The sequence below is a fragment of the Pyricularia oryzae genome, chromosome 4 (genome assembly GCF_000002495.2).
Source record: "Pyricularia oryzae 70-15 chromosome 4, whole genome shotgun sequence".
Classification (NCBI taxonomy): Eukaryota; Fungi; Ascomycota; class Sordariomycetes; order Magnaporthales; family Pyriculariaceae; genus Pyricularia; species Pyricularia oryzae.
The window spans coordinates 4,281,453-4,305,667 of NC_017851.1; the positions used below are offsets into that span (position 1 = coordinate 4,281,453).

A 24,215-nucleotide genomic window follows, 5' to 3' on the forward strand; every position below is an offset into this window, starting at 1 on the left:
TTTTTTTTCTCTCTTTTTTTGTGCTTTCCTCCGTTCTCCCGTGTCGTGCCATATGGGCGTCATTTTTTGACTTTCCAGGAAACCTCCCTGACAGAGAGTGACCACCCCGTTCGTTCGAGCTCGAGTAAAACTCCAAAGAAGACACAAGACGCCCCCTCCCAAGTCGGAATCCCAAACTTGCCCTTTTTTCACCCCACCACCTCCTCAACTTTTGACCAATACCAGAGAGTATGAAGTGCATACGGAGGACGACAAACGAAGGACCACGCAGGTACACCATAATGGGGACAAACACCTCGGCAAAACCAGCCTGTTCTTGTCATGAACGAGGAGGGGATACGGAGCAGGGTATTTGCTACTTTCGCACAATAGTCTTGACATGATGGAGAACCTCAAGAACGATTCACACATGATTTGAACCCAGTGCACATACACATTGTCGCACACACTTGCACTTGTGCCCACACACACCCATAGCAAGAGAGAAAAAAAAAGATGCGCCGCCAAAAGAGCAATACCACGGAACTACTGCACAGCCCATGCGGTCTTGCCTCAGGGGTTGTTTTAGTTCATCTAGAGCGTGCATGCTGCAGGCATCTTGCTCGTGGTGTGGTCAATGACATGTCCAATTAGCCTTCAGAGGTCCCCTCTTGACCTCTCCTGCGGAGACGATCTGGTATTATCTGGCGTTCGGGACATGAGGCGAGCAAGGCCACGAGGGAAGGAAGGAGCCAGTTTACGGCGTAGATCATGTCATTCTCCCCGCTCTCTTCCTTCTCTATCTGTTCTGCACCGGGGGGTAGCTAGGTAAGGTACCTACCTAGGTACCTAGGTACCTTAGAAGTCAACAACAGCTACCCGAGCTTGGGCGGAGGGATTTCTTCTTTTTTTTCCTTTTGTTTGATTGCCGGAGCTCTCGAATGCCGGATGTAGTGTCCCTGAGCAAGCGAGGCGGAGATGCCGGGTTTATGCTGTTTCTGTTTGGTTTGCCTTTGACAAGAAAGCACTTGCATGATGGCATGGTCCTTGGTGCTCAAAGTCATTGACAAGCAACCAAAAAAAAAAAAAAAAAAAAAAAAAAAAAAAAAAAAAAACAAGACCCCTTGTGCCTCCGGGGAAAAAAAGCCAACATCCATCGATTTGACACCCCTGCGGATCGGAGGAAATAAGAGCCCCTCGAAAAGGGCCACGTACATAAAAGACGACATCTCAATCCAACATGTGCTTTTCTCAAATTTCATGCAGAAAAAAAAACACAGAAGAAACACGAGAGAGGAGAAACGGCCGATGAACAATTATATGCGTTCCTTAATGACATACAGACTTGGGCGAGAAATGCCGTTCTTGGTGAGTGATTAATTACAACGTACGAATAAGAGATGGTTATGCAGTAGACCTAGGTGTAGGAAGTGAAGTGAACCGGAGAAACAGACATCATGAAAACGAAATCCCAATCTGATGTTCTTTCGCTGTCTCCTTTTTTTCTTCTAATTTGTTTTTCCTTTTTTTGCCTCAGCTTTTTTTGGACACCCGTCATCCCGAAAGGAGGCTCACACGCTTCGTTTGTCATGGAACCTTCTCAAGGCTCGTCTCGCGGCAACCTACTTTTTTTGTTTGACAAAACCTGAAAAAAAGGCATGTGTGTGAGTTGTGTAGGGGGAGTCTCTCTTTGCCCCATCAACACCGTATAAAAGGTACATAGTTGGCAGTATGTATTCACCAGCACTGCTCCTTGTACCCATCGAAAAGTTATGTTGTTTCTTTCTGCCCGGTTTGAGAGGAGGGGAACGTCAGATGAAAAGACGGGATCAATGATTGAATAATCCGTCAACTAGTCAACCAAGATCGGCCAACAGGCCAGTAGATCTGTGCAAACCCATGATGTGATTGCGAACGCTACGGGGGGGTTTTTTTTTTGGTTTGGCTGGTGTAACCACCCACTTACACACAACCCCCAAAGGTAACTGAATAGCAAGCCCCAAACCATGACGTGGTACGATGGGATCGAATCTTTTTTTTTTCCTCTACTCTTCCGAACCCCACAACTCAAGAAATTCTTTTCCTACTCACATCTTTGCAGGTACCTCGTTTTACATGCCAAGGAAGGGGAAAATAAGAACAGGAAATCAACAGAGAGGAACAACCATCTCGAACGACCTGATGATTTGACGAGACTCACAACATTAAACCCCCCCAAGGTAACCTTCCCCGCTTCTCGGTTATCTCGGCTTCACCAAAAGGTCCCTGTTTTTTTTTCTTTTTCTCTCTTTCTCAAACGACATATTTTCTTTAATATCTTGATCATTGCTGTTCGTCTGATCAAGCCAATCCGTTTCATTCAACCTACTCTCTTGGCAGTTCTCCGTTACGCGGCAGGCCGCGCGAAAGGGGACAGCCTGGTCATGCCAGGAAGGCCAATCCATAACATGGATTACAAATAATCTGCTACAACGGTAAGATATGTAAGCAGGCGATATACATCAAACACAAGAGGTGAGGAAGACCAAGGCAACAAGGGTATAGCCACATGTTGAAAGAAAGAAAGAAAAAAAAAGCCTCGAGGGCACCCGGAAAAAGGAAAGAAAAGACGACAAGAAATACAAGACGGAAATTTTAAAAGTCCCTTGGCAAGCACTTCCTAGGCTGACCGGTTCATGAACCCCCCTCAAGATTAACATGACAGCATTGACAAAAAGGAGATAACAGCGGAGGCGATGGTCCCAGGTGGTGTATACTAGTCATCGTGATATAGGAGGGAATGAGGGGATTAGTATTAGTCTAGTCTAGCATCTGCGGTACTCTTTGCTCCTCTCCTTCCCATTTGGCTAAAATAGGTTAGGAAGATCAAAAACGAGTGAGTGGCACTTCTCTTTTTTTTTTCCCGAGCGACCCCTATCCCTTCGCGTAAAAAGTATTGCCAGCGTATTGGAAATATTTCGCCTCTCACCCCCCTCCGAAACAACACATGGGTGGAAGCGAACCACCGGAGAAGCCTATTTGGCTCCTTTAGGGAAATATTTCTTGTCCTGTACCGTTCCCCGGTTGAGCGGACGGAAATCCGGTTATGACGATCAGATCGTACCAAGACTGCGAGGGGGGGAGGAACACACGGAATTTTTTAATTTTGTAATTCTTTTTTTTTAATGAAAAGAAAAAAAAAAAAAAAAAAAAAAAAAAAAAAACGGAAAGGGGAGGAGATTAGAGTCACGACGGCTCCCGCGATCCTTTCCGGCCGGGCATAACGTGGCTAGATCGAACGGGAAATCCTTGGCGGTTTGGTTTGACTGTATGGAGGGGGTGTGCGTGTATGTGCAACTGTGTTGCGTGTGTGTGGAGGCTATCGGCAGGTTTTTTCTCAACGTGATATTTGTGTAAAACTGCTGCTCAGATTGTGTGATATCAAATAAAAGTGGTGGATGTGACCTGATGGTTGGACAACAAGCCGTGGCAAGCTTGGCGGGAAAATCGATCCAAGAGCAAACTTCTGTTGTTAGAGGGAAGGAAAGGGGGGGCGTGCAGAGTGAAGACCTCATGAACCTAGCTGCCTAGGTACCCAGGTGAGGACCATGTAAAGGTCCGATACTACCAGTAAAAGTACGGCACGGTCCAAGTGAGAGAGGCAAGGGAGCAGGCAGCAAATAACAGTACGCAGGGGGTATGTATCCAGTATGCTGCTTTGCTTCAAGGGCGCTTGTATCGATGGTGACAGGTGCGGGTGGAACCACTCAAGCACACCAACCAGTAGCACTACAAGACATGTAGATAGATGATGGAATGCTAACCAAACGATGCTTGGGTTATATCTCAAAAACAAGGCAGTTCACTAAAGAGTCTTTCGATATTCCGTTTTGCTTCTCGATAACGACTCAAAAGTACTGTAGATGGATGATTCAGGGGTCAAGGCAGACGAGGGTTTATTTCTTCTTTGCATTCTCGACCTTACAAGGTCAAGCCGCTTCTCAAAAGTAAAAGTAGCTAATGGGCGTCAGGGCTGGGATGATCCCCTCTAGATTGAACATGGACTCAAAACCGGAACATGATGTTTGTTGGATGCGAGAAAGAGATGTTATTTGGTAAGCGTTTCACTCTAGTATGCCTACTTGTTTCTATCCTTAATTTCTAATAAGCTCTACTGGGGGCACAAGGTAAAGAAATAAATAAAATGCGGCTTTAAAAGAAGGCAGAAATCTCAAGTCGGAACATTTAAAAAAAAAAAAAAAAAAAAAAAAAAAAAAAAAAAAAAAAAAAACATAGAGAGAAAAAAAAAAAGGACCTAAGTTCTCACAAGCCACATGGTGAGCAATTATTATGTGTGTCATGATGTACAGTATAAGACTCCTTAGACAAAAAGCTACAACAAGTAATTATGCTCGATTGAACAAAATCTCCCGATTGGGGTTGACAGCCGACACTGCGCCATTTTGGAATTGATTGAGATCATCGCGGAGCAAAACGATTTTGACAAGTCCCAGCGCGCTGGAAACAGATTTTACTTGCGCAGGGCCCACAACAGCAACTGAGATATCTATCGATCTCCCGGGGGGGTTCGTGCGACAGAATCCGGATTACCACCTTGTACTTACCTGCAACTCTATAGGCCGAGTCCTTTTTCCCCGTCTCCGCCTGTCTCTGCCTCCCAAAGACCGGCATCTCAATGCCTATTCTATACCTCTCTCTAGCCTTGCTGCTTTTGATCTACTTTGTTATTTTCGTCTCTCGAAACTCTCTATCAGTTTTTCCCTGCCCTCTCGCTCGCGATTTACCTACCAAAACGACATGGCTCCAAAATTCCCGGTCGTACAAAGTACAAAAAAACCGATCAAACTGTGGTTCGTCTCCACCCGGGTGCAACCTTGGCCGCAAGAATGGTACGTACAGAGTTAGGTAGCTTTTCTCTGTACAGTAATACTTGATCAAATACCCAGGATAAATCTGATAAAAGCGAGAGACGCGTTGCGTCGTGCGGGCGGGCGCATAAAGAGCCCCCCCCCCCCGGGAGGATGGATGCATGTTTGCGTGTGAGTGGAGACAAAAACCATAATCAATGTAGCCGCGATTTGCTCTACCTAGTCTAAAATTCAAAGCAGAGGGGGAAAAAAGTCTGGTTCATCCAACGATCGTGTGGTTTTGCAAATTGTTACGGGGAATTATTTTACGACGTACCCAGTCTTATTATAAACCTGGGACCGAACCATGAACCGAGATTTATTCGGGTTTCTTCTTTGCAAGCAAATCAAAGTGGAAGGATCTAAAAAGAATAAGAAACACTCCCCTCTTTTACGGTACAGTACAGATCGTTGGGACTTTTGTGGTTTTTTTTACGTCGTCATTTATCGACCTGTAAATAGGAAAGATTACCCCGGGCCATGCCGCTTACCGCCCGATTTCCCCATTTTTATTATGCGATTCTACAGTTGAGTAAGTTCCGCTTGACCACGAAGGGTTTTTTTTTTCCTTTGGTCTTTGGTGCTCGTATCTTTTCCTCTTTCTTTATTAGCCACCTCATTGTTCAAGGAGCTGAATCCTAATAAACCATATATCCTTGATATTATAGCACTACTATGCATAACAGGCAAACTTTGCTGCTAGATGGTCCCCTCTTTCTCCCCACGCTTTGTTGTTTCACTCAAATGTCAATTGTTAGTCAGGGTTACCGTTCTTTTGCGCTATGATCATTTTTGCCCCCCCCCCTCTGATGGCCAATCGATCTCGCTGAACCCTCCTCGTTTCCCCCCTGACACTTTCTCTTCTGTCTCTCTCTCTCTCTCTTTGAACCCCTCACGCACTACGGGAAAGAGTGTAAAAAAAAAACATGTTTCCACTATGGATGGTGACCTGGAAGTTTTTTGATGGAGAAAAGGCAAGAGGCGCGAGCACCGCCAAATGCAATGCGTTTTTCCCGAGTCGACGCTATTCCTTTTGTGTGGTGGTATCCGAGGTGGATTATATTTCCCGTTGTGTCCTAGCGGCCTATCTGCCGCCGTCGCCCCTGGACGCTGTCAAAGTTGTCAGATCTTCCGTCACAACTCAGGACAATGACAAGAAGGTACGGGTACGTTTAAAAGTGGGCAAAAGATGGGAAGGTGTGGGTGGAGGGGTGTGCGTGGGCAAGGGTCGGAGAGAGAGAGAGAAAGGGGAAAAAGAAGAAGAAAAAAGGATATTACTGGAGTGGAGTGGGGGAGTCCCCTGTCCCTTTATTCCCTAGGTACTTGTCCCTCTCTCTTTCTCTCTCTCTCTTGCCCCCCCCCCAGTACTCAAATGCAAATGTCAGAGGCTAATAGAGATTCATTGAGATCCATGGAGGGTGTGTGTGTGTCAAAGAGGGGTAGAGCCGCGAACACTGTGTTGGTAAACTTGGCAGGACAGCGGCTTGGGTCCCGGTATGTACAGTACTAGGTAGGTACGTGGTGGAAACATCAGATGGGGGCGAGCGACTTATGTAAAGCAAGCAAAATAGGCCAGACCCAGGTCCAGTACCTGACCGAGTCCACAGCTGGGAACGAATACGCAACCCGCCAGGTGGTTTTTGGCTCCGCGTTTTTTTCTCTGTTCAATTTGCAAAATGCAGATCAGCAAACCCCCTACCAGATATGAAAATAGTCGAGGCATGGTCACGAGAAATAAAGGGGGGAAGAGACAGAGGCCGTCGCTCACATTGCATTGTACAAATTAGATGGAGAATTTTCACAAAAAGAAGTAGATGTACGCAGTCTTATAAAATCATTGGCACAAAACCGACCGCACATCCTCTCATGCTTTATGTATGTTGCTGAACATGGACCATATTAGACGTCAATGAAAAGGCTTAATATAACAATAAATAGGACCAAAAGAAACAGAAGAGACTGGCTGGCATACATGTGCATGCGTGCGTGCGGGCGGGCGGGCGGGCGGGCGTGCGTATCCCCCTCCATGTCAAACTGACAGCTGGCTTCCCGCAAACCTTTTTTGATGAGAGAATAACAAAAATAAGGGGCCATAGCCTCATCATCTGAGGTTAACCCAGGTGTCATCATTTTGTAGATGGGCAAACCTTTGCTCATTTGATCTTTGGATTTGTATTGCTTACTAGCAACAATCCACTTACCCCGGTCGGTCGTTTGTGCTCTGGCGGACTATTTTCGCCGCGCCTCAAGTTGATGACAGAATACAATTCTGGGTACGCACACCACGCCACAATATACAACCTAAGATCCTGCCATTAATAGGTAGGTACAGATATGCATTAGGAAAGTGCATAAGAATAATTGTGCCGATAACCAAGCAAAACCAAGGACAATCACCCATAGTAGGTAGGTGGTTTTGTGCGAGGGGAAAACCCAAAAAAGTCACAAGTACCGTATTGTAATTAACTCGCCCATCAATTTTGCTTTCAATAAAAATCTCGGATACTCAGACAAATATCGACCAAGATCCCACATCCCGTTGTTATAGGGCCGAACACCTATAGCTGGGACGTGGGGGTGGTGGAGCCGGCCCTCCCGAACTTGGTCGGATTGTGGTAATCGCAATGGGTTTGTTTGCTAAAGAAAGAGGCGCAAAAGAGGGTGAATGCAGCGACTCGGCAAAAATGGGGAGGGGGAAGGGAAAGGCCAAGGGGAAACCCGCATTGCGAACAGAGAAAGAACACACGGACCCGGCTGTCAATCGCCCGTCCCTTTGGCCCTCGTGTGCCACGTTTCCCGGAACCCAAACCCCGGTTGAGGCCAACTTTGGTTCCTTTACCCTGTCCGGAGAGATGTCTCTTTTATTCATGTTTTGGGCCGAACACGGCACGTAATTGTATGAAACCTCTTGTGTTCTTTTACTTTTATCTTCTGAGCTTTTTTTTTATTAATTGTCGTAGTAGGTCAAGCCAGTGGTTCGCCAAGAAAAACTCCCCTCAACCCCCAGGTGCAGGGCTGGCGAACCGTTGTCCCGTCCCTATCAATCAAGGGCCAAGTGACGACTTGTCTGCACAATATCTTGATCCCCGGGCCGGATGGGGGCTTCCCGGGGGGTAGTCTAGAAAAGGTGCGTGCTAAGGCCCAAAAAGAGATCAAAGGTGTGCATGCATGGAGTGCGTTCTTTTTTTTTCTTTTTTTTTCGTCTGCTACTGTAGATTGACAAGATTGGATCTCCTTTTTTTTTTCTGACTCCCCATGTAACCTCGATGTGTGTGTGTGGTTTTTTCTTCTTTCCTCTGTTTGGCCCCGCATGCCATGTTCAATGTGGATAACGGAACTGGGGTTGTTTGACAGCCAGAGCCTGGTTCTAGGGGAGCATTGCCGCTAAACCAAATCGGGATATTGTTGCGAACCATCGAAATCCTTGTCTATATAGTAGCAGAGCAGGAGCGAATGGGTGGTATCAGGGTGGATCCCGATGCATCAATGACGGATGGATTGGCAAACATGAGAAACGGCTGTTGGATCCGGTGGGAAAGAAGATATCAGGTGGCTCTGGCAGCTCTGCCACTTGATTTGACGGTTGCGTACCCGTACACACACACGCGCGAGCAGAAACACACAGACGCCCCTCCCAAACAAAGGCTATATTGTTACTTCGTACGTGGGGTTGAAGAAGAACATTGACAAAGTGATGTGTAACAACGAGTACCATAATCAACATGCCTTTGGATATTGAGGCTGTGTTTTGCTTCGGGACTGCTGAGAACTCCACACAAGTTAGAAGTCACGTACGCAGTAGATGAATGTTATTTTTTTCTCTTCAGCCTTGAACCGCCGATTGCAAACCATGGTTCTTCTTTGTTTCTTCTCTTGTCTCGGTGCACGCCGAAGGTGCTTCGCTCGCAACAAAAGAACCTGCCCAGACCTTCTTTTTTTATTTTTAATTTTTTTTTATCACTGTCCCAGCTTTTGGTGGAAACAAGGGACCGGGCCAGTCAAGGTCGCCGGCAAGCGGATAGGAGAATTATGCTAGTACAGGGAAAAAAACACAAGGTGGCAGGGTCCCTTGAGGGGGTGTCAAGCGAAGACAGGCAGAACAGCAAAAGTCATTCAGACAGCTTAAGTGGAGCCTCCTCTGAAGGTCAGTCATGTCATGACCTGTCCGGATGGTGATGAATCCGTTTTGTGTGTGTGCACGATGCGAGGTTGCACCAGGGAACGGCACCCCAAGAGATGAGATGATAGAGGAGGGGGATATATACTACTACGCAAAGTATTGCACCATGTGGGCTGCACCCTTCTCAGTAATCCGATAATCCGACGGATGTAGAGCCGGCGCAGGTATGGGGCAGGGAACCGCCCCCGTCGAACCTGTATGGTATTGATTAATGGGGTTGCAGGCAAAAAAACAAAAAAAAAAAAAATAAGAAAGACCAGTCAGTTTGATCGTGCTAGAAAGTTATACATGCACCACCGAAGATAACCCATCGACAACACCATCTCCACGGCGGTCCGGCTGGCAGCCCTGGGATCACGCCGGTCTCACAAATTTTTGCCTAGTTGCAGGTTGGTCATGTATGTTGCAGGATCTGTGAAAAGAGCAGGATCGCAGTGGCAAAAGAAACCTCCCCCAAAAAAACCCCTAAAGGAACATTGCGTGTCCCGACCAAACCAAGGGCATATCGGGGTTTGCTGCATACCAAGGAGATACCAAGGAGGCGCCACAGCTTTACCGAGGAGTCCAACTTGGGATTTCCTGGCGGCTCGTGGCCCCCCAATAACTAAACCCCGAAAAGGGACGGCAGCCGGCAAGCGGGTATTCACATACTATAAGCTGCCTGTCTGCCTTGCCGCCTATAAACGGTCAGTGTTCACTTCTTCATCCTTGGGCTCCCTTGCCATCACCGACGAATATGCACATGGCCCAAAGAGGAATAAAGTAGGTAGAAAACATGGAAGGCGAGTTGATGTTTGCCTCCGAACCAGGGCCACGATACCTGAGTTATACCCAACATTGCTTATCAATATGCTTGCCGCGAGTCGGTACACGTATTGTTTGCCTCTAGCACCGTACCTACATGCCGTTTGGCTCGAATAGTGTGAAGGCAAGACCAGATCTGTGGCAACTCATGTACGTAGTTTACTTGTACAGATATGCATGCATCCCTGGCTCATGCCTCAGCTCGGCCTGTCTGTCAGCCAGTAATAGTAAATCAGTGAGATGGGACGATTCGGCTTTCAGATGGATAGGATGGGGTACGTACCTCTCTCTGCAAGCGCTCGTCATCCACTTCAAGTCATACCCTCTGAATGCACTTCTGATACAAAAAAGAAAAGTGAACTTGGGAAGAAATCAGGTTAGACTATTACTTTGAGCATGATATTCTCACTGCATTTCGGCGGATTAAGAAGCGGCAGAGAGAAAACCACCAAACAAGGAAAAAAAAGAAAAAAAAAAAAAGCAGAGCCGGAAAAAAACGAGTAAGCAAGAAGATTTGCCTGAATCGAGCTCAGCCTGTGTGGAGATGTCCTCTTTGCAAACGCCGAAGTTGGAATGAGAAACGAGTCTGAAGGTTGTGTGAATGCTTGTGTCAAGTAAAGCTGTTTGCCCAAATAGCTTCGGAAGATTTGCATAACACAAGATAAAAGCGCCCGGGCCAGCGCGTATCCGCTTTAAGCTTTCTCCACCCCCCACTCACATCTTTGATGGTTCAGCAGGTGTACCTGGGCTTCATCGCCGGCAAACATGCCAGGCGGCAAGCTGCCCACAGTATCTGCTTCACCCCGTTAGAAGCAGTGAGTTTGTGTTCTGCCGGCGGCCCGTCTTTCATTTCCATGTGAGTGTATCATGTGAGGCCGGTTGTTGACTTCTATTCCCTCCCCCCTCCTTTTTTTTTTCCTTCCCCTCAGCCGCCTGACGCTACGTCGTCTTCGTGCTCGTCGCCATGCCAACTTTTTTCCCTATTGTCTCTATCGTCTATTTATGGCGTGCTGTATAGTCCGATCAATCCTTTCGTGACGGACTGACAAGGGGAACCCCGAAGGATTTAGACGGCGCTGGGCATCTCTCTTCCCTGGAGATGTTGTTTTGACAGCGGCGCCGTCGCGGTGCTTGAATGTTCTAGAGCCTCCATCCTAGTAATTTAGTATTCTAGTGTGGTCTAGAGCATCCCGCGCAAGCACTAATGTTTCGCCATTTTGGCTTCGGCCTAGATCTATGCCCGCCGGTATTTTGCCATCTCGATACGGAATCGATTGAATAGAAGCAAAAGAAAATTCAATTCGGCAAAGGCGTCTATGTGTGGCTTGGAAGTATCAGGAAGGTTGCACAAGTGGAGAATGCATCGGATGGCATGCCGTCACGTCCCAGATTAAGTTGACATGTTGTTAATCCCGGGTGTGTATCAAACTGAACCAAGCAACTTGCGTAGTAAGAAGCCTTCAATAGAGAGAAAAAAATAACGCCCTGGCCCACAACCCTTTTGGCTGATGTTCGACTTTTTTTGCTGTTCGCTTCTTTTTGCTTGGATGATCTACTGCCGCCGGGATTATGTCAAATTAATAGATCAAGTGCAACCTCGCGAGCAACAAATCCCCTATTTGGCAGGTATAAGAACCGATGTTATGTCATGTCATCAGCCGCAGAAACCACATGACAGGGGCATGTCTATCAGCAGCCAAATAGCGACAGAAGAAAAAGAAAACGGCCCCATTGACCCTAAGAACAAAGTGTGGCTGGCAAACAACATCAATCATGCTTTGACGTCGTTCGTCCAGATCGGTCGCATGGCGAACGTGTGGCCCGCTCGAGCTGGTCCCGGAGTTCTGAAACCTGGGGACAATCAAGTTCCCAGGGCGATGAGAGGCGGCAGACGCATGAGCAGGCAACGTGCGCGCGTGCACGCCTATACGAGGTATCCTAAGCCCTGCGCACGGCTTGTCACATGAGCGATGCCCCGTTCCTGATTGACATTCTGGAAGGGCGGGCTAGGGGTTGCACGATTATGTGGTCAAAATGATGCACGACCCTGTCATCGCCTTGCGGCTTTAAACAGAGAAAAAAAAAAGAAAAAAAAAGGCCGAAGGGGGTGTTGGTTGATCAGCTACCTCGTTTGAGACCTCACTGTCCTCAAGACTAGAAGCTCCAAGAAGCTAAGCCGGTGTCACTAATGTGGAGACCATGCTTGCCGACGTCCGGTTGCCGATGTGGGAAGACGTTGAGAAGTCTTGCCCTCAAGGCTCGGACTCGGTCTTCGTCTAGTAGCAACCTCCCAGAACAAAGAAAAATAAAAGAAGATTGGGTTTCTCCGTTGATATGGCAACTGTGAGCTGTCAACAACGTTCAATCCAACTGGTGAAACAATCATTCCGATCTTCGACAGAGAGCTTGCGGAGAGGCCGAGCGTGATGGTCGCTCTGGGCAAACGTGATAAACGGTAGGCATTGTAGGATTCCTTTCTTTTTTTGTCGGCTCCGAATCAGAACTGACCATTGATTGTGGATATCCCGTTTCGGTGGTGGCTTTTCCTGCCAAATTGTCAAGCTCGCGTGACGAGACCATCTTTGATTTGTTGTGACGGCGCTGATCCACAGCTGCCATCAGGTAAATCGACCAATCGCATCTTAAGATCTCTGCATCTTGTGGGGCCAGATGCCCTTGAGACACATTGTACTCTCTTCTTCTCCTCTTGCGTGGTATTTTATCATGTTCGCTTGGGTGGGGTCCCACCGGGGATCGGATCTGCCATCCCACATTTCGGCTGTCGATTGCCTTGTGCCTGAGCTGTCCCAAAACCCATGAGGTAGCCAATCGCAATAGAGAGAGGGAACAAATTGAGGTCAGCCAAAGTCTGTACCTGCCCAGACCAGCCCGATGACAGCTAGTCCAGTTGTGCCTGATCTATCGTCTTTCGGCTTGTTTTTTCCTCAGACATGTCCAAATTCTGGAACAAGTCAAAAGCAATTTATCGAATCGAAACCAAGGCGGCACAAGAATATGACAGACCACATCATCTCAACAACGAACAAGAGAGAGAAAAAAAAAAGAAAAAAAAGCCTGGGCTAGACGGATCAGCCATGTGCCCCGGTCCTTGGCCGTGTCGTCCTCGAACTTCGCCGAGACTTGTCCTCCCAAGGCTCGCATCCAATTTCCTTTTTTCTTCTTCTAAAGCTCTTCTGGAACCAATCCTTCACCTTAGCTTTCCTAGCTCCAAAAAGATTCCTTGATTGGCTGATCGTCACAGGCCCCTCGCGGACTGCTTTGACGATGCGATTGAACGCGAGCGACTCGGTGGACCTGAGCTTAATGCGATGGGGTCGAAAAAAAAACAGGCCCATCAATTTTAGTGACAGACAGGACACCACCAACAAGGCCCTGATGGACCTGTAAAGTCAAAAAAAGTTTGAGCAATTACTTCTCTTATCTGCAGGCGAAGCGAGCGAGCAGTCAGGATTTCTCCGGGTAGTCATTTTCTCCGGTTAGGTAAGGTAAGGTAGATATGCCTAAGCCAAGATGATCAAAGGTGGCATTAAACCCCGAGCTATTGCGGCACCTCCACTCAGGACGTACAGTACTTTACTACTTACTATACAACGCAAACTGTTAAGGGTTTTTTTCCCCAACGGTCCCATCGTCTGGGGGGTCCATGACTGTTTTCTCGGCGGACTTCATAGCCACCAACAGCAGCACATCATGTCACAGTTTGAAAAGATCGTTCTGTAAGAGGAGACGCCACCGTGCTGTCAGAAACTGATAATTTGGAGTTTTAATGGTCGCCGCCCAGATGTCCCTTGCCTCACACAAATTGATCTCCAACTTTTTTGGAGATGAAATTTCCATCATCCCATCTGATGGAACAAGTTGTGCATCTAGCGCAGATAAGGAAAATCGCGCTAGACTTGTCAGCTTAGGCAATTCGCAAAGTAAACTGTGGTGGCACAAAGTCTAAGGCGAAACTTGGGGCCAGCTAGACTTCAAAGCATCCAAATTTGTTGCTGCTGACTGTCTAAAACATCAGGGCGGCAAAAAGTAAACTGATTTGTTTGACAAGCGTACCCGCTGGACTGCGGCACCAGTAATCCCAAATTTCCGAACCTCACAATAAGAAAAACAAACGTGACTTTTTGTTTGTCTTGTGGAAGTGCACTCACCATGACAACACTGATACCGGCAGACGCCGGATACATTTCCAAGCTCCCAGGCGGGTTTTCTGGGAACATCCCATTATATGATATGCGTACAGGCCAGGGGCCGTCGGCTATCTGCTCCGTTGACCACCACCCCCGCTCGGTAGTCCTGATGTGCAGAGGTGCGAGCCCATGTCCTGGTCATCTCTACCCTGGCCAAGAACTGTCACAGCATGTTCGGGTGGCTGGAAGCCCGGCCTAACATCAGTCCCTCGTTACAAAACAATTGCTGAAGAACTCTAACGACTAAAGAACAAAAAAAAGTCAATGGCGAATTAGTTGACGTTGAAAATACGCCACTTTGGGGTCGGCAACCTGTCTGGCATACGCCACTGATATAATCCCGCAAACGCCGTTTCCAGGCATGTTCCATTTGCTTTCACACGCACACACGCGTCGGCACTTCCTAAATGCCACCTATTTGAGTGAAGGGCATGGCGGGCCAGTCCATGCTTTCATTAAGGAATACGCTGGCTCATGTTGTCGATTGTTGTTCGGGCGTTTTAGACTTTGGAGGCCTTGCCTTTTGGCTTGCAATTGCGTTCCCAATCTTGTACTAGGCTTTGACGTGCATCGGCGGATGTAGAAAGAGCCGCGCCTACTTTACCGCCCACTTTGTGATTTTCCGCGAAACAAAAGCCACCACCCTTTACCTAGCTAGCATTTTTTTCTTCTTATTTTTTTTGTTGCTTGCCCGCCAGCCCAGGCAGCAAAAAGTTCGCCCCATTTGTGGCGCGAGGGCTTAGTTCCGAGCGAGCTCATGGGAGCCTGACATTCCTTTGAGCTTATGTCGACTCTCGGGCTCCGCACACATGACAACAGACACAGAGAAACAACAGGAGGAACCAAGAGTTGCTGACTCCGCGATCCAAAGCCTGGCACAAGCCAAGCAAGCATGCACCTTGCCTTGGATGATTTTCATTGCATGGTGCTACTACGATGTACCTCGTAGTGGTACTCGGTGTCATTCCCGGCCATCCTTCACTTTCATCCGGTCCAAGAGAAGGGTCATGACAAATGTCTGGATCGGGTTCTTGCAGCTTGCTTGCGCTTCGTCCCTCAGATATACATTGTACATCGAGCACTGCCGGCGAGGCAAACCAAATGGCTGGGGACGTCCCTGGTTGGAAGGGAGACCGCACTAAGGAACCAAGAGCCATAAACACCAAGACTGTGCAGATACCAAGATGGCATGGCATGACCAACAATTTTTTTTTTCACACGAGCCAGCAGTCAGAGGTGAAGACCTAGCATCGCTTGTGAGCCCAGTGACCGTTGCTATCTTGGCGATACTGCGCTATAAAGTCTGACCGCATATTCCCTGGGAAGTCGAACTGCCTTGCTGGACCAGAAATACTAACACTGAGAGCAAAAAGTACTTGGAACAAGTGAGCCAGATAATAGCATTTACTTACTGCGACAATGCAATTATAATCAGCGTAGTACAGCAGGGAAGCAACATCCAAGATTAAAGAGACGATACGACTAAAAAAAGGCCCGCACTGTCGACGCCTTGCACACGGTCGCATAAGGTGTATGTAAGTTGTATGCATCCGAGTTCGTAAGGTACAGTACAGTATTATACAGGAAATAAACTGCCCGCTTTAGAGGTACGTACCTTTTTTTTCCCTTCTTTGCGTTGGATCAATGCTCCGCGTCTGTGGATTGGCACGCTCGCAGGGATCTACCCTGTCATGACAGACCATCGGGCAATTTCATCTAGCCTTGTAACCGTCGGGGACGCCCACAGTGAGGGCTGTCGAAGACCCCTGCTACACACCGTTGCTCTTGGGCAGTTGATCCTAGCGTTGATTTTATCTCTCTTTTTTTTTTCTAATCATTGTTTTCTTTTCCACTGGCTTGCAGGGGACAAAGGACCCGGCCCACTCAGCCCACCCACCCATTCATCGTCTCTCAATTGGTGCCGCTTTTTTCTGGTTTCTTGTCATTTTTTTTTCTTTTCGAGCCACGCCCCTACCCAACCCCCTTTCTTCAATCGTCAGCAGTATTATACTGTATACCTTTACCGCATTTTGCAGATCAGTGTCTGCCTCTGGCCCTTGTCCATTTTCGTCTTCCGAACTCCTTTACCAGGAAGCACGCTGTTCGGCACCAAGGAGTGAGTTCCTGCTGTACAGTACCGTAGGTAGAGTGGTAAGGTAGTTGATCAGATCCTGGAGCTCCAGGTCCCGAATGAATTGGATCTCTTGGGGAAAGCTTTCGTACGGTTTGGTTGAGAAGGGGGGGGGGCAGCTCTAGAGCAAGCAATTAGCAGTCATTCAGAGACAAGCAAGCCACACACGCCACAGCCCGGCTAGCAGTAGCGTATTTGCTTTGTCCCTTTTTTTCTTGGGCTTTTTTTTTTTTTTTTTTTTTTTTTTTTTTGACGGCCGTTGTCAACGGCTGCATTTCCAGCGTGGTTGAGTTGGCAGGATACTGTACTCATGTCCAACAACCTTAGAGCTTCCACGGACTCGTAGCACGCACGCACTCACACCTGCACGCACACTCCTCTTTCGTCTCGCTCTCTTACTAGCAAACCAGACTGTCCCACTGGCCCCCTACCGATACCAACCATTCAATCGACAAGTACGGTACGATGTACTGCGTACAATGTGCAACCAACCTTGTTGATTCTCATATATCCCTGCATGCTTGTGGGTCTCGAGTCGACGGGGACTTGCCCACATCCATAACCAACTGCATCCCTGACCGATGCAGGAATCGACACAGTACCAGATTGCATCTGCTATGTATGTCATCCTTACCAAACCCTCGACCCATGTTCATATTTCCTGTCCCCTACCCTTGAATTTTGAATAATAATAATAATGATAATATTAAATAAATTCTCATTTATTATTTCGTGCTCGCGTCCTCAGGCTACTTTCGGATTAGTTTCTAGCTTTACCCCCGGTAGACCGTGCTGCAGATTGTATAAACTGCTTTTTTACCTACCTGCTCCTTCCGCAATTCTCCCGCGCCTGGGGTACCTGGACTTGTGTTTTTCTTTGGTCAGTCATTCCGCAACGGCCTCTCCAAGAAAAAAACGAAGAAGAAAAAAGCAAACCAAGTCCTTCCGCTAGAGCTACGGCGGTAGCAGTTTCACCTAGCACATCGTCGTGCTGAAGAACTGTCCTAATTCTTTTTGACTCGGGCCTGTTTACACATGCTCCCCCAAGTCTACTAGAACTTCCCTTTTTGGCCACAACATCTGTGCACCTTGCCCGTTGGATTCCCACACCACGAACTAGGTCATCCATCCTACCCCATCCGCATACAGAGAGGGTCCCGGCACTTGCGTTTCTACAAAAGAACACCATCACCCTCACCCCATTCGACGTTGCAGCACTCGTCTTATTCCTAACCCATCTCTTGATCAACACCAAAGTGCCAGGTTGCTGTCAACTTTTGGTCCTCCCTTTCACTTCTTGTTTTTCTTTTATTTGCGTGAAATACGGATAGACTTCACTCTCTCGTGACCGACCTCGTCCACCATTTGGCACTCGCAACATCTTAAATCTTTAGCGTCCTCGACAAACTGCAGGAAGACATTCGCTTCTTGCTATAACGCAACACCAGCAGTGGTCAGGAGGTACTCAGCATCGACTCGACCGCCATTACGCATTCCCGCCGCCTCGGTTCATTGACCGACACTAGGGCTGAACCATTCGACGCTGTTCATAATCCTGTCAGCTGGAGGCCAACGCCAGCTACATTTTATCATTCGCCGCCGGACGCGTTACTAGTTGGGACACAAACCCCCACACAACCTTTCGTTAACAACAAGCTGCCTTCTTTTTAAAGTATGTCGCTGCTGCCACACCATCGAAGCCAGCAGAGCTAAGGGCTTCTTGACCGCTCTGCGTCTAAGTCACATCTTGTACTGACCCCAGATCCAGCTATTTGTAACTGAGCTGGCGCTGCTACTCCGTCAACTTCCACTCGAATAGGGCATGGAATATACCTTGCCAAACCACCGTTACTCTCACAGCAACATCGGTCAACGAAGCAATTCACCCACAATGTCCACACTCGCGATGGCTGCACCATCCCCGCATGCTCCTTTCAAGAAGGAGTACTTCTCCAACTGGGACGACCGCCGGCAAGCGGATTATGCTCCTTCCAGGCCAAGGAGTGATCCCGAGAGGATAGCGCTACCCTCGATTCGCCAGGTATGTTTCTGATGCTACACCTTTGCAGGGCCGTTGTATGTCTAATACCCTGGGTGTACAGGCTTTCCCCGATCTCCTTCGCCTCCGTGTTATCCCCCAAGATGGCCAAACCAGCACACCATCCTCCACCACATCACCGATATCAGGACCACCTGGCACCCTGACACCACCCGAATATGTTCACTCCCCGACCAGCCAGAACAAGCGCAGGAGGTTATCGTTCGGTGACGACCAGGAGGAAAGGGTCAGCCAGGTTCCAAGGCTCTACACCAGCCAGTCCCAGGCATACCAACGACGTGACAACCGTCCTCTTTCTCCAGTCACCCTAAGTGGCGGGCCCCGTTCTAGCACCTCCGATAGCTGGGCTGGATCCTCCCGAACGAGCCCGTTCCTTCCTGGTACCAGCACTTCGACCTTGAGATCACCGGCTGCTATTGAGCAAAACGACCCAATGGACAGGCAGCGCCCGACGCTACCAAGCCTTCCTCATCTGAACTTCGACAGGTCACCAATGGAATCCCAGTCTCACATGCACCACCACCATCAACAGCACCCTCACCAGCAGCAGCAGCAGCAGCACAGCCACCACGTGAGGGCAATGTCTGGGGACGAGTACATGATGGAGCAGCACCGCGGAATGGTCCAGCAGCACCCACACTCTGCCGTAGAGCCTGGATACCGTCAGCCCGCACCAAGCGGCTACCCATACCCGTATCATCACCCCTCGCGGAGCCAGTCCCTTTCAATCGGTGCCATGCCCCCGATGGATCGCATGCCATTTTCGCCTTCTGGCTACAGCGCCTACCACGGCGACTACATGAGGATGGGTGACATGGGTGGCATGGGCTTCAATGGAGACAACAAGCAACGCAAGCGCAGAGGCAACCTGCCTAAGGAGACAACCGACAAGCTTCGCGCTTGGTTCTTGGCACACCTCTCACACCCGTACCCAACTGAGGACGAGAAGCAGGAGCTGATGAGGCAGACCGGCCTTCAGATGAGTAAGTTTAGATCGCTTGGCAACAATCACCAACAATGAATATCATGTCCTAACACTTTTTGTTTCTCTAGACCAAATCTCCAACTGGTTCATCAACGCTCGAAGACGCCAGCTCCCAGCCATGATCAACAACGCCCGCGCCGAGTCAGATGCTCTTGCCCAAGGGCGCGGCCTCTCGGACGGCTCCAAGATTCTCCTCTCAACTGAGCGGTCAGACTACGACAGCGATAAGAGGGGTAGCCCTATCAGCGACGATGGCGCCAGCCACCTTTATCACGATGACATGCACAGACGTGCCGTTGGCATGAAGCGTGGCAGCGTCTAAACACGCTACTATCACACTCTTTTTTTTTCTTTTTTTTTACACATCCCTTTTTTATAGCTCCTTCCACTGTACGAACATATCTTGTTGGGAATACTGCTGTTTTTTATTTAGTATGTTTATGTCTGCCGATTCACAAGTACGGATGGATTTCTTCTTTTCTCGACATGTATTATTTCGTATATACCACTTGCAATGGGGGGATGGGCTCTGACATTTGACACGACATTTTCCTTTACTCATATTTGCTTTTTGATTACCCCCCAACTGTACAAATTTTTAGACACCTGGCACATGGAGTTTTTTTTTATTACTACCTGGAAGAGAGAAAGACAGCGGCACGGAAGAAAAAAAGGAGTTTTTCTTATCGGAACAGGCCAACAGGGCACGAAGCATTCAGCGGGCATGAAGGAACTGGAACTGGTCTAGAAGGAGGAAAACACCTTAGGTAGTCTCACCCGCCCACATCCCTTGCAATCGAATAGCGATGCTCGGTCAGACGAGCGGGGGAGAGGACACAATGAGAAAAAGGAACATTTCCAAAATAAGTTAATTCCGAGATGATGTGCATTGGACCCTCCAGTGGCCCCCACAAAGCACCTCGTGCAAAAAGAAATGGGAAAACGCAGCCAGGACTACACTAACAACGCAGCCTGCATACAGACACAGGAATCTAAGTCCCAGGGCTTCGGGTCGATCACGGGCCCGTCCGTGAGGCGCCATATTTTCTTCTTTTCTTCTATTTTTTCCCTGGTTGACTATCTAGGTCAGATGTGGTACTTGGATGAAGAGCGGTATGCAGCAAAACGGATATGACCGAGGAGTTTGAATCGGAGGCACGACTAAGAAGAGGCTTCGTTAGCGTTGTTTTTGTTTCCTAGTTTATTGCTTGCCCTGTTCCTTTGTACTTGTCTTTGTTCTTTTGCTTTTAGTATGGGAGGGGGTGGCGGCATCAACTTGTCATTGCATTGACACTAGTCTCAACGGCGGTTTAACGGTTCCCCTCCAAAAACGTGATAGGGAATGATCACAACGACGAAGTTCAAAGGCGGTGAATCGCCAAGAGGGTGTGTGCGTATTTTTTTTTGTTTGTGTATGTGTGTGTCTCTCTCTCTCTCTCTCTCTCTCTCTCTCTCTCTCTCTCTCTCTCTCTCTCTCTCTCTCTCTCTCTCTCTCTCTCTCTCTCTCTCTCTCTCTCTCTCTCTCTCTCTCTCTCTCTCTCTCTCTCTCTCTCTCTCACACACACACACTCTCTCTCTCTTTTTGCCGGTAGGACAAAATAGTCAATATGTTTCTATTCAACATGAAGCCTGTCTACAGGACCCTTGTTTCTTGGGAACGTGGGCCAACAACTGAGACAAGAACATGGGGGCCATTGGCATTGCTCTGCAAGTACGTGTGTAGTTCAAATCACTTGTCAGTAGGGGACAAAAGAATGACGTGCGACTTGTTCATTTTGACTTTGAGCGAGACAGGGAACGTGATGCAAGTGCCTGGCCTGAAGGCGTGGTCCGAGAGGCAAAAAGGACTCAAGGACAAGTCAAGATTTGAGAGGAAAAAGGGAAACAGACGACGTCGCTGACATGGCACATGGTAAGCATGTTGGAAAGAGAAAAAAAAACAGGGGACTAAGGTTCAGATGGATGCGCAGCTCTCGAGTCGATACGAAAGAAATAAGTACCGAGCCCACTTTGTTGTTGACGGCCGGCACATACCAAAGAAAATCTCTACCCACTTACAATACAGTCAAGTAGCCGTGTAAGTTGAGCCAAGGCAGACAGATAGCGTAGGCCAAGGAACACCGAAGATCTGACACACATAGGAACCGACATCCCCCCGACTTACTCGACAAAACAGTCCCCGGCGATTTTACCCCGCGAGTAGTGATGAATGGCGAGCTTGGTTCGAATCAGTGAAGAATAGGACCGAAAAGTTGTCGTTTGCCCGCCGCCGGGCCCCCCATCTGTCCCACCAGACGTGACCCTGCAAGTCGCTCTTTTTGATCAGAAAGAAAGAGGCGTATCCTCTCGTAAATGACCGATACGATGATCTATTGCGGGTGTTGGTTGTGTCGCGCGGCGACAGATTAAGAAAAAGAACGCCCACACCCCACTTTTGTAATGGATCCCCGATTCGTCTGGGGCCCTTTCTTTGCACAGACCACCAATCTGGGAAAGATCGGGTTCCCAGGTCCATGGGCGGCGGGGTTTGGTCATTTTCAGGTTGGTCAAAAAGAGCGACATCACCAAAGCCGGGGTTGGAAGGGGCGGAACGACCTGCCATGGTGGGAAAAGTGTTTACAGTACCTAGGTCAAGGGAGTAAGTACCTTTAGCTGGTGCATATTGAAAGGAACAAAACCAAAGTAAAAGATATTAAGGAGGTAAAAATAAATAAAGATAAAGTATGCATACTGCAACACAAAACAAACTCTTTTTGCTATAGATGTCAAAACAGGCCCCTTGTGTGTTTCTCGGCAACGCGTTTCGATCGACCGGGGGGGGGGTTTTTTTTTTCTTTCTTTCTTTCTTTCCTCGGCGTCCCATAATTTTATTCATCTCCATCTTCGTACATTTGTCGCTGTTCCGGCCGGCACTTTTCTTCTTCCGACTGGGGTAATTTTTTTTCTCCTCAGCAATGAACATGATTCATCCGCGACATTAAGAAAACAAAAACCCTCATTCTTTCGATAATCGTCGCACGCCACTTCCACCCTCTATTTACCAAGTCATTGCTCGACTCGCCGATGATCAGAGGGACTTATTTGCAACCGTGCTGCCGGCATGCATAACTGTGCGGCCCCCCGAGTGCGTGTCAACCTGGGAATTATGTCACCATCCATCACGATGGCTGGCAGAAGGCATCCTATCTGCCCCCAATGGGAAGGATACCCCAGCCTCGACGGAACTTGCCATCTCGTATGGGAAAGGGTCTCTTGAACAATCCCCGGCGATTGTGGCAACTGAGCAAGGAGGAGCCAACCTGACACCCATCATATTGGATCCCACCCTGGGCTACTACCATTCATTACGTGGTGAACCCCAGCCCTGATGGACCGGTCGTCCGCTCCTCAACCAGCCCACAAATGAGGGCCTTGGCCGATAACGAAGCACTATTGTTTGTGCCTTGCTGCTTTTCTGGCCTTTGTCTTTCTATCTCTCTAGGACAACAAGGTTCATGGCAGAGCAATGCCCAGAAAATCAACTGCTTGTTGGATGGCCAAGACGATACTTTTTTGCCTTTGCTTGACTTGCTTTGAGTAGCATTTGTTTGCACGGTTTGCTCGTTGCTCGTCACAACCTGGTGTAACCCCTCCCCGGCAAAGCAACCCCCCAGACACTGAGAGATAAAAAAATGTTGTTGGTACGTACTGATGCCCGTTTACGCTGTGAGTAGCTCTCTGCCTTGCCATGTCGGTCTTTTTCGAGATTCCCGGACGTCGGGAAACCAAAACCACCCCATCCATTCATTGCCTATGGTGTGGCCGGTGCTTTGTTCGGCGGGCTGCAGCATGCAGAGAAGCGCCCTTGCGCCCCAACATGACCATGAAACAAAGGATCTCGGGCACTGTGCAATCAATACATGGGGGGTAGGTATACCGTCTTTAGTCGTTGGTTGTCAATTCACATAAAAAGACGTCAGGTCAGGTCAAGTTCTAGGCCGAAACGATTAGTCAGTTCGATTGGGGGCCGCAAAGGAAACCCCCAGCCCGCCAGTAGCGCTGCCGAGTCCCGTCGAGACGCAGCGATCAATCAAACAAAAGCAAGCAAAGGAACTCAAAACATCGGGGACTAGAACTAGAATTAGTTCCCGCCCCCGCCGTTCGGAAGCCGCCACCGAATGCACAGCTCCGTGTACCTACCTTGCTATGAGGCTATTTTGTCTCCCTTTGTTCTTTTTTTCTTTCTTTTTTTTTCTTCTGTTTGCACGTACGCAAACTTGAACCTCCCTGTCCCTCCACAAATCAAAGTCATGCAGACTCCCGTTTCCGGCCTCCCGGCAGACAGACTCCCAGAAAAGCAGGCAAGGTCAAGCAACAACAACAAAAAAAAAAAAAAAAAAAGAACAAAAAAAAGAAAAGAGATAAGCCCCGGGGGGCCCTGGTGGGTTGGTGCAACAGAGGGTGGTTCGCACAAATCCCATTTGATAGCCAAGCAAGCCAAGATAGCCTTGATTGTTCCCAATCCCGGTGACAACCCTGATGACGGGAGTTTCAACGTGCCACAACCATCCGTAGGTGGCGCTTTTTGTGCGGGATTCCGTGCGTCTCTTTTATTTCTTTGTTCACCCTCTTCCTCAACCCTTGACCTTTTGGCCAAGGAGGGGTTGCCGCCGTCAGTCCCACGCTTTCCCAACGTGGAACTGATTGCATAGTGGCGCGGGTATCAAGTTGTACAGAAGATGCGGTCAGGCTGTATGAGCCGAGCATTAGGGAAATGTTGATTTGGTTTAGTTTCCCCAGGCCTTGGCAACCACTTCTGGGCTTAATTTTTTTTTTTTTTTTCATCTTGTGGTGGGATATATCATGTCGGCCAGCACGCCCATGTTTTGCTTTTTCTACAATGGGGTAAGACTATGAGCTGTTGATATATATCCGACACGGTCTTTAATGCTGTCATGCAAACGCTATATTGGATGACGGACA

General features: G+C 48.4%; 6 protein-coding genes across 6 annotated transcripts; 4 read left to right on the forward strand and 2 right to left on the reverse strand.

Annotated features, from left to right (window-relative positions):
* Positions 1–5,812: 5,812 nt before the first annotated feature.
* Positions 5,813–6,781, forward strand: MGG_17197 (uncharacterized protein; the record flags this gene model as incomplete). Its single annotated transcript, XM_003717254.1, has 2 exons — positions 5,813–6,205; positions 6,294–6,781. The coding sequence occupies one exon, from the start codon at positions 5,813–5,815 to the stop codon at positions 6,203–6,205; it is 393 nt and encodes a 130-aa protein (XP_003717302.1). The 3' UTR covers positions 6,294–6,781.
* A 729-nt stretch (positions 6,782–7,510) lies between these two features.
* Positions 7,511–9,278, forward strand: MGG_17198 (uncharacterized protein; the record flags this gene model as incomplete). Its single annotated transcript, XM_003717255.1, has 5 exons — positions 7,511–7,514; positions 7,847–8,013; positions 8,241–8,546; positions 8,856–9,030; positions 9,220–9,278. 5 exons carry the CDS (start codon positions 7,511–7,513, stop codon positions 9,276–9,278), a joined length of 711 nt encoding a protein of 236 aa, XP_003717303.1.
* A 2,137-nt stretch (positions 9,279–11,415) lies between these two features.
* MGG_14845 (uncharacterized protein) lies at positions 11,416–12,043 on the forward strand (the record flags this gene model as incomplete). Its single annotated transcript, XM_003717256.1, has 1 exon — positions 11,416–12,043. A coding segment is annotated over one exon (422 nt), but the record flags the coding sequence as incomplete, so codon positions are not given.
* Positions 12,044–16,162: 4,119 nt separating this feature from the next.
* On the reverse strand, positions 16,163–16,653 carry MGG_17199 (uncharacterized protein; the record flags this gene model as incomplete). The annotated part of the gene is made up of 2 exons (XM_003717257.1): positions 16,163–16,330; positions 16,573–16,653. The coding sequence occupies 2 exons, from the start codon at positions 16,651–16,653 to the stop codon at positions 16,163–16,165; spliced, it is 249 nt and encodes an 82-aa protein (XP_003717305.1).
* Positions 16,654–17,093: 440 nt separating this feature from the next.
* On the forward strand, positions 17,094–20,114 carry MGG_12865 (uncharacterized protein). The gene is made up of 4 exons (XM_003717258.1): positions 17,094–17,881; positions 17,978–18,250; positions 18,312–19,251; positions 19,322–20,114. The coding sequence occupies exons 2-4, from the start codon at positions 18,032–18,034 to the stop codon at positions 19,573–19,575; spliced, it is 1,413 nt and encodes a 470-aa protein (XP_003717306.1). The 5' UTR covers positions 17,094–17,881; positions 17,978–18,031; the 3' UTR covers positions 19,576–20,114.
* A 1,327-nt stretch (positions 20,115–21,441) lies between these two features.
* On the reverse strand, positions 21,442–22,982 carry MGG_17200 (uncharacterized protein; the record flags this gene model as incomplete). Its single annotated transcript, XM_003717259.1, has 4 exons — positions 21,442–21,878; positions 22,143–22,180; positions 22,602–22,730; positions 22,942–22,982. The coding sequence occupies 4 exons, from the start codon at positions 22,980–22,982 to the stop codon at positions 21,442–21,444; spliced, it is 645 nt and encodes a 214-aa protein (XP_003717307.1).
* Between the last annotated feature and the right edge of the window lie 1,233 nt (positions 22,983–24,215).

Excerpts from the sequence above, each read along its gene's own strand:
- MGG_12865 (XM_003717258.1), top strand. The coding sequence starts at position 18,032 with ATGGAATATACCTTGCCAAACCACCGTTACTCTCACAGCAACATCGGT. Across the intron at positions 18,251-18,311 it reads CGCTACCCTCGATTCGCCAG|GCTTTCCCCGATCTCCTTCG; the intron begins GTATGTTTCTGA and ends CTGGGTGTACAG. Across the intron at positions 19,252-19,321 it reads GCAGACCGGCCTTCAGATGA|ACCAAATCTCCAACTGGTTC; the intron begins GTAAGTTTAGAT and ends TTGTTTCTCTAG.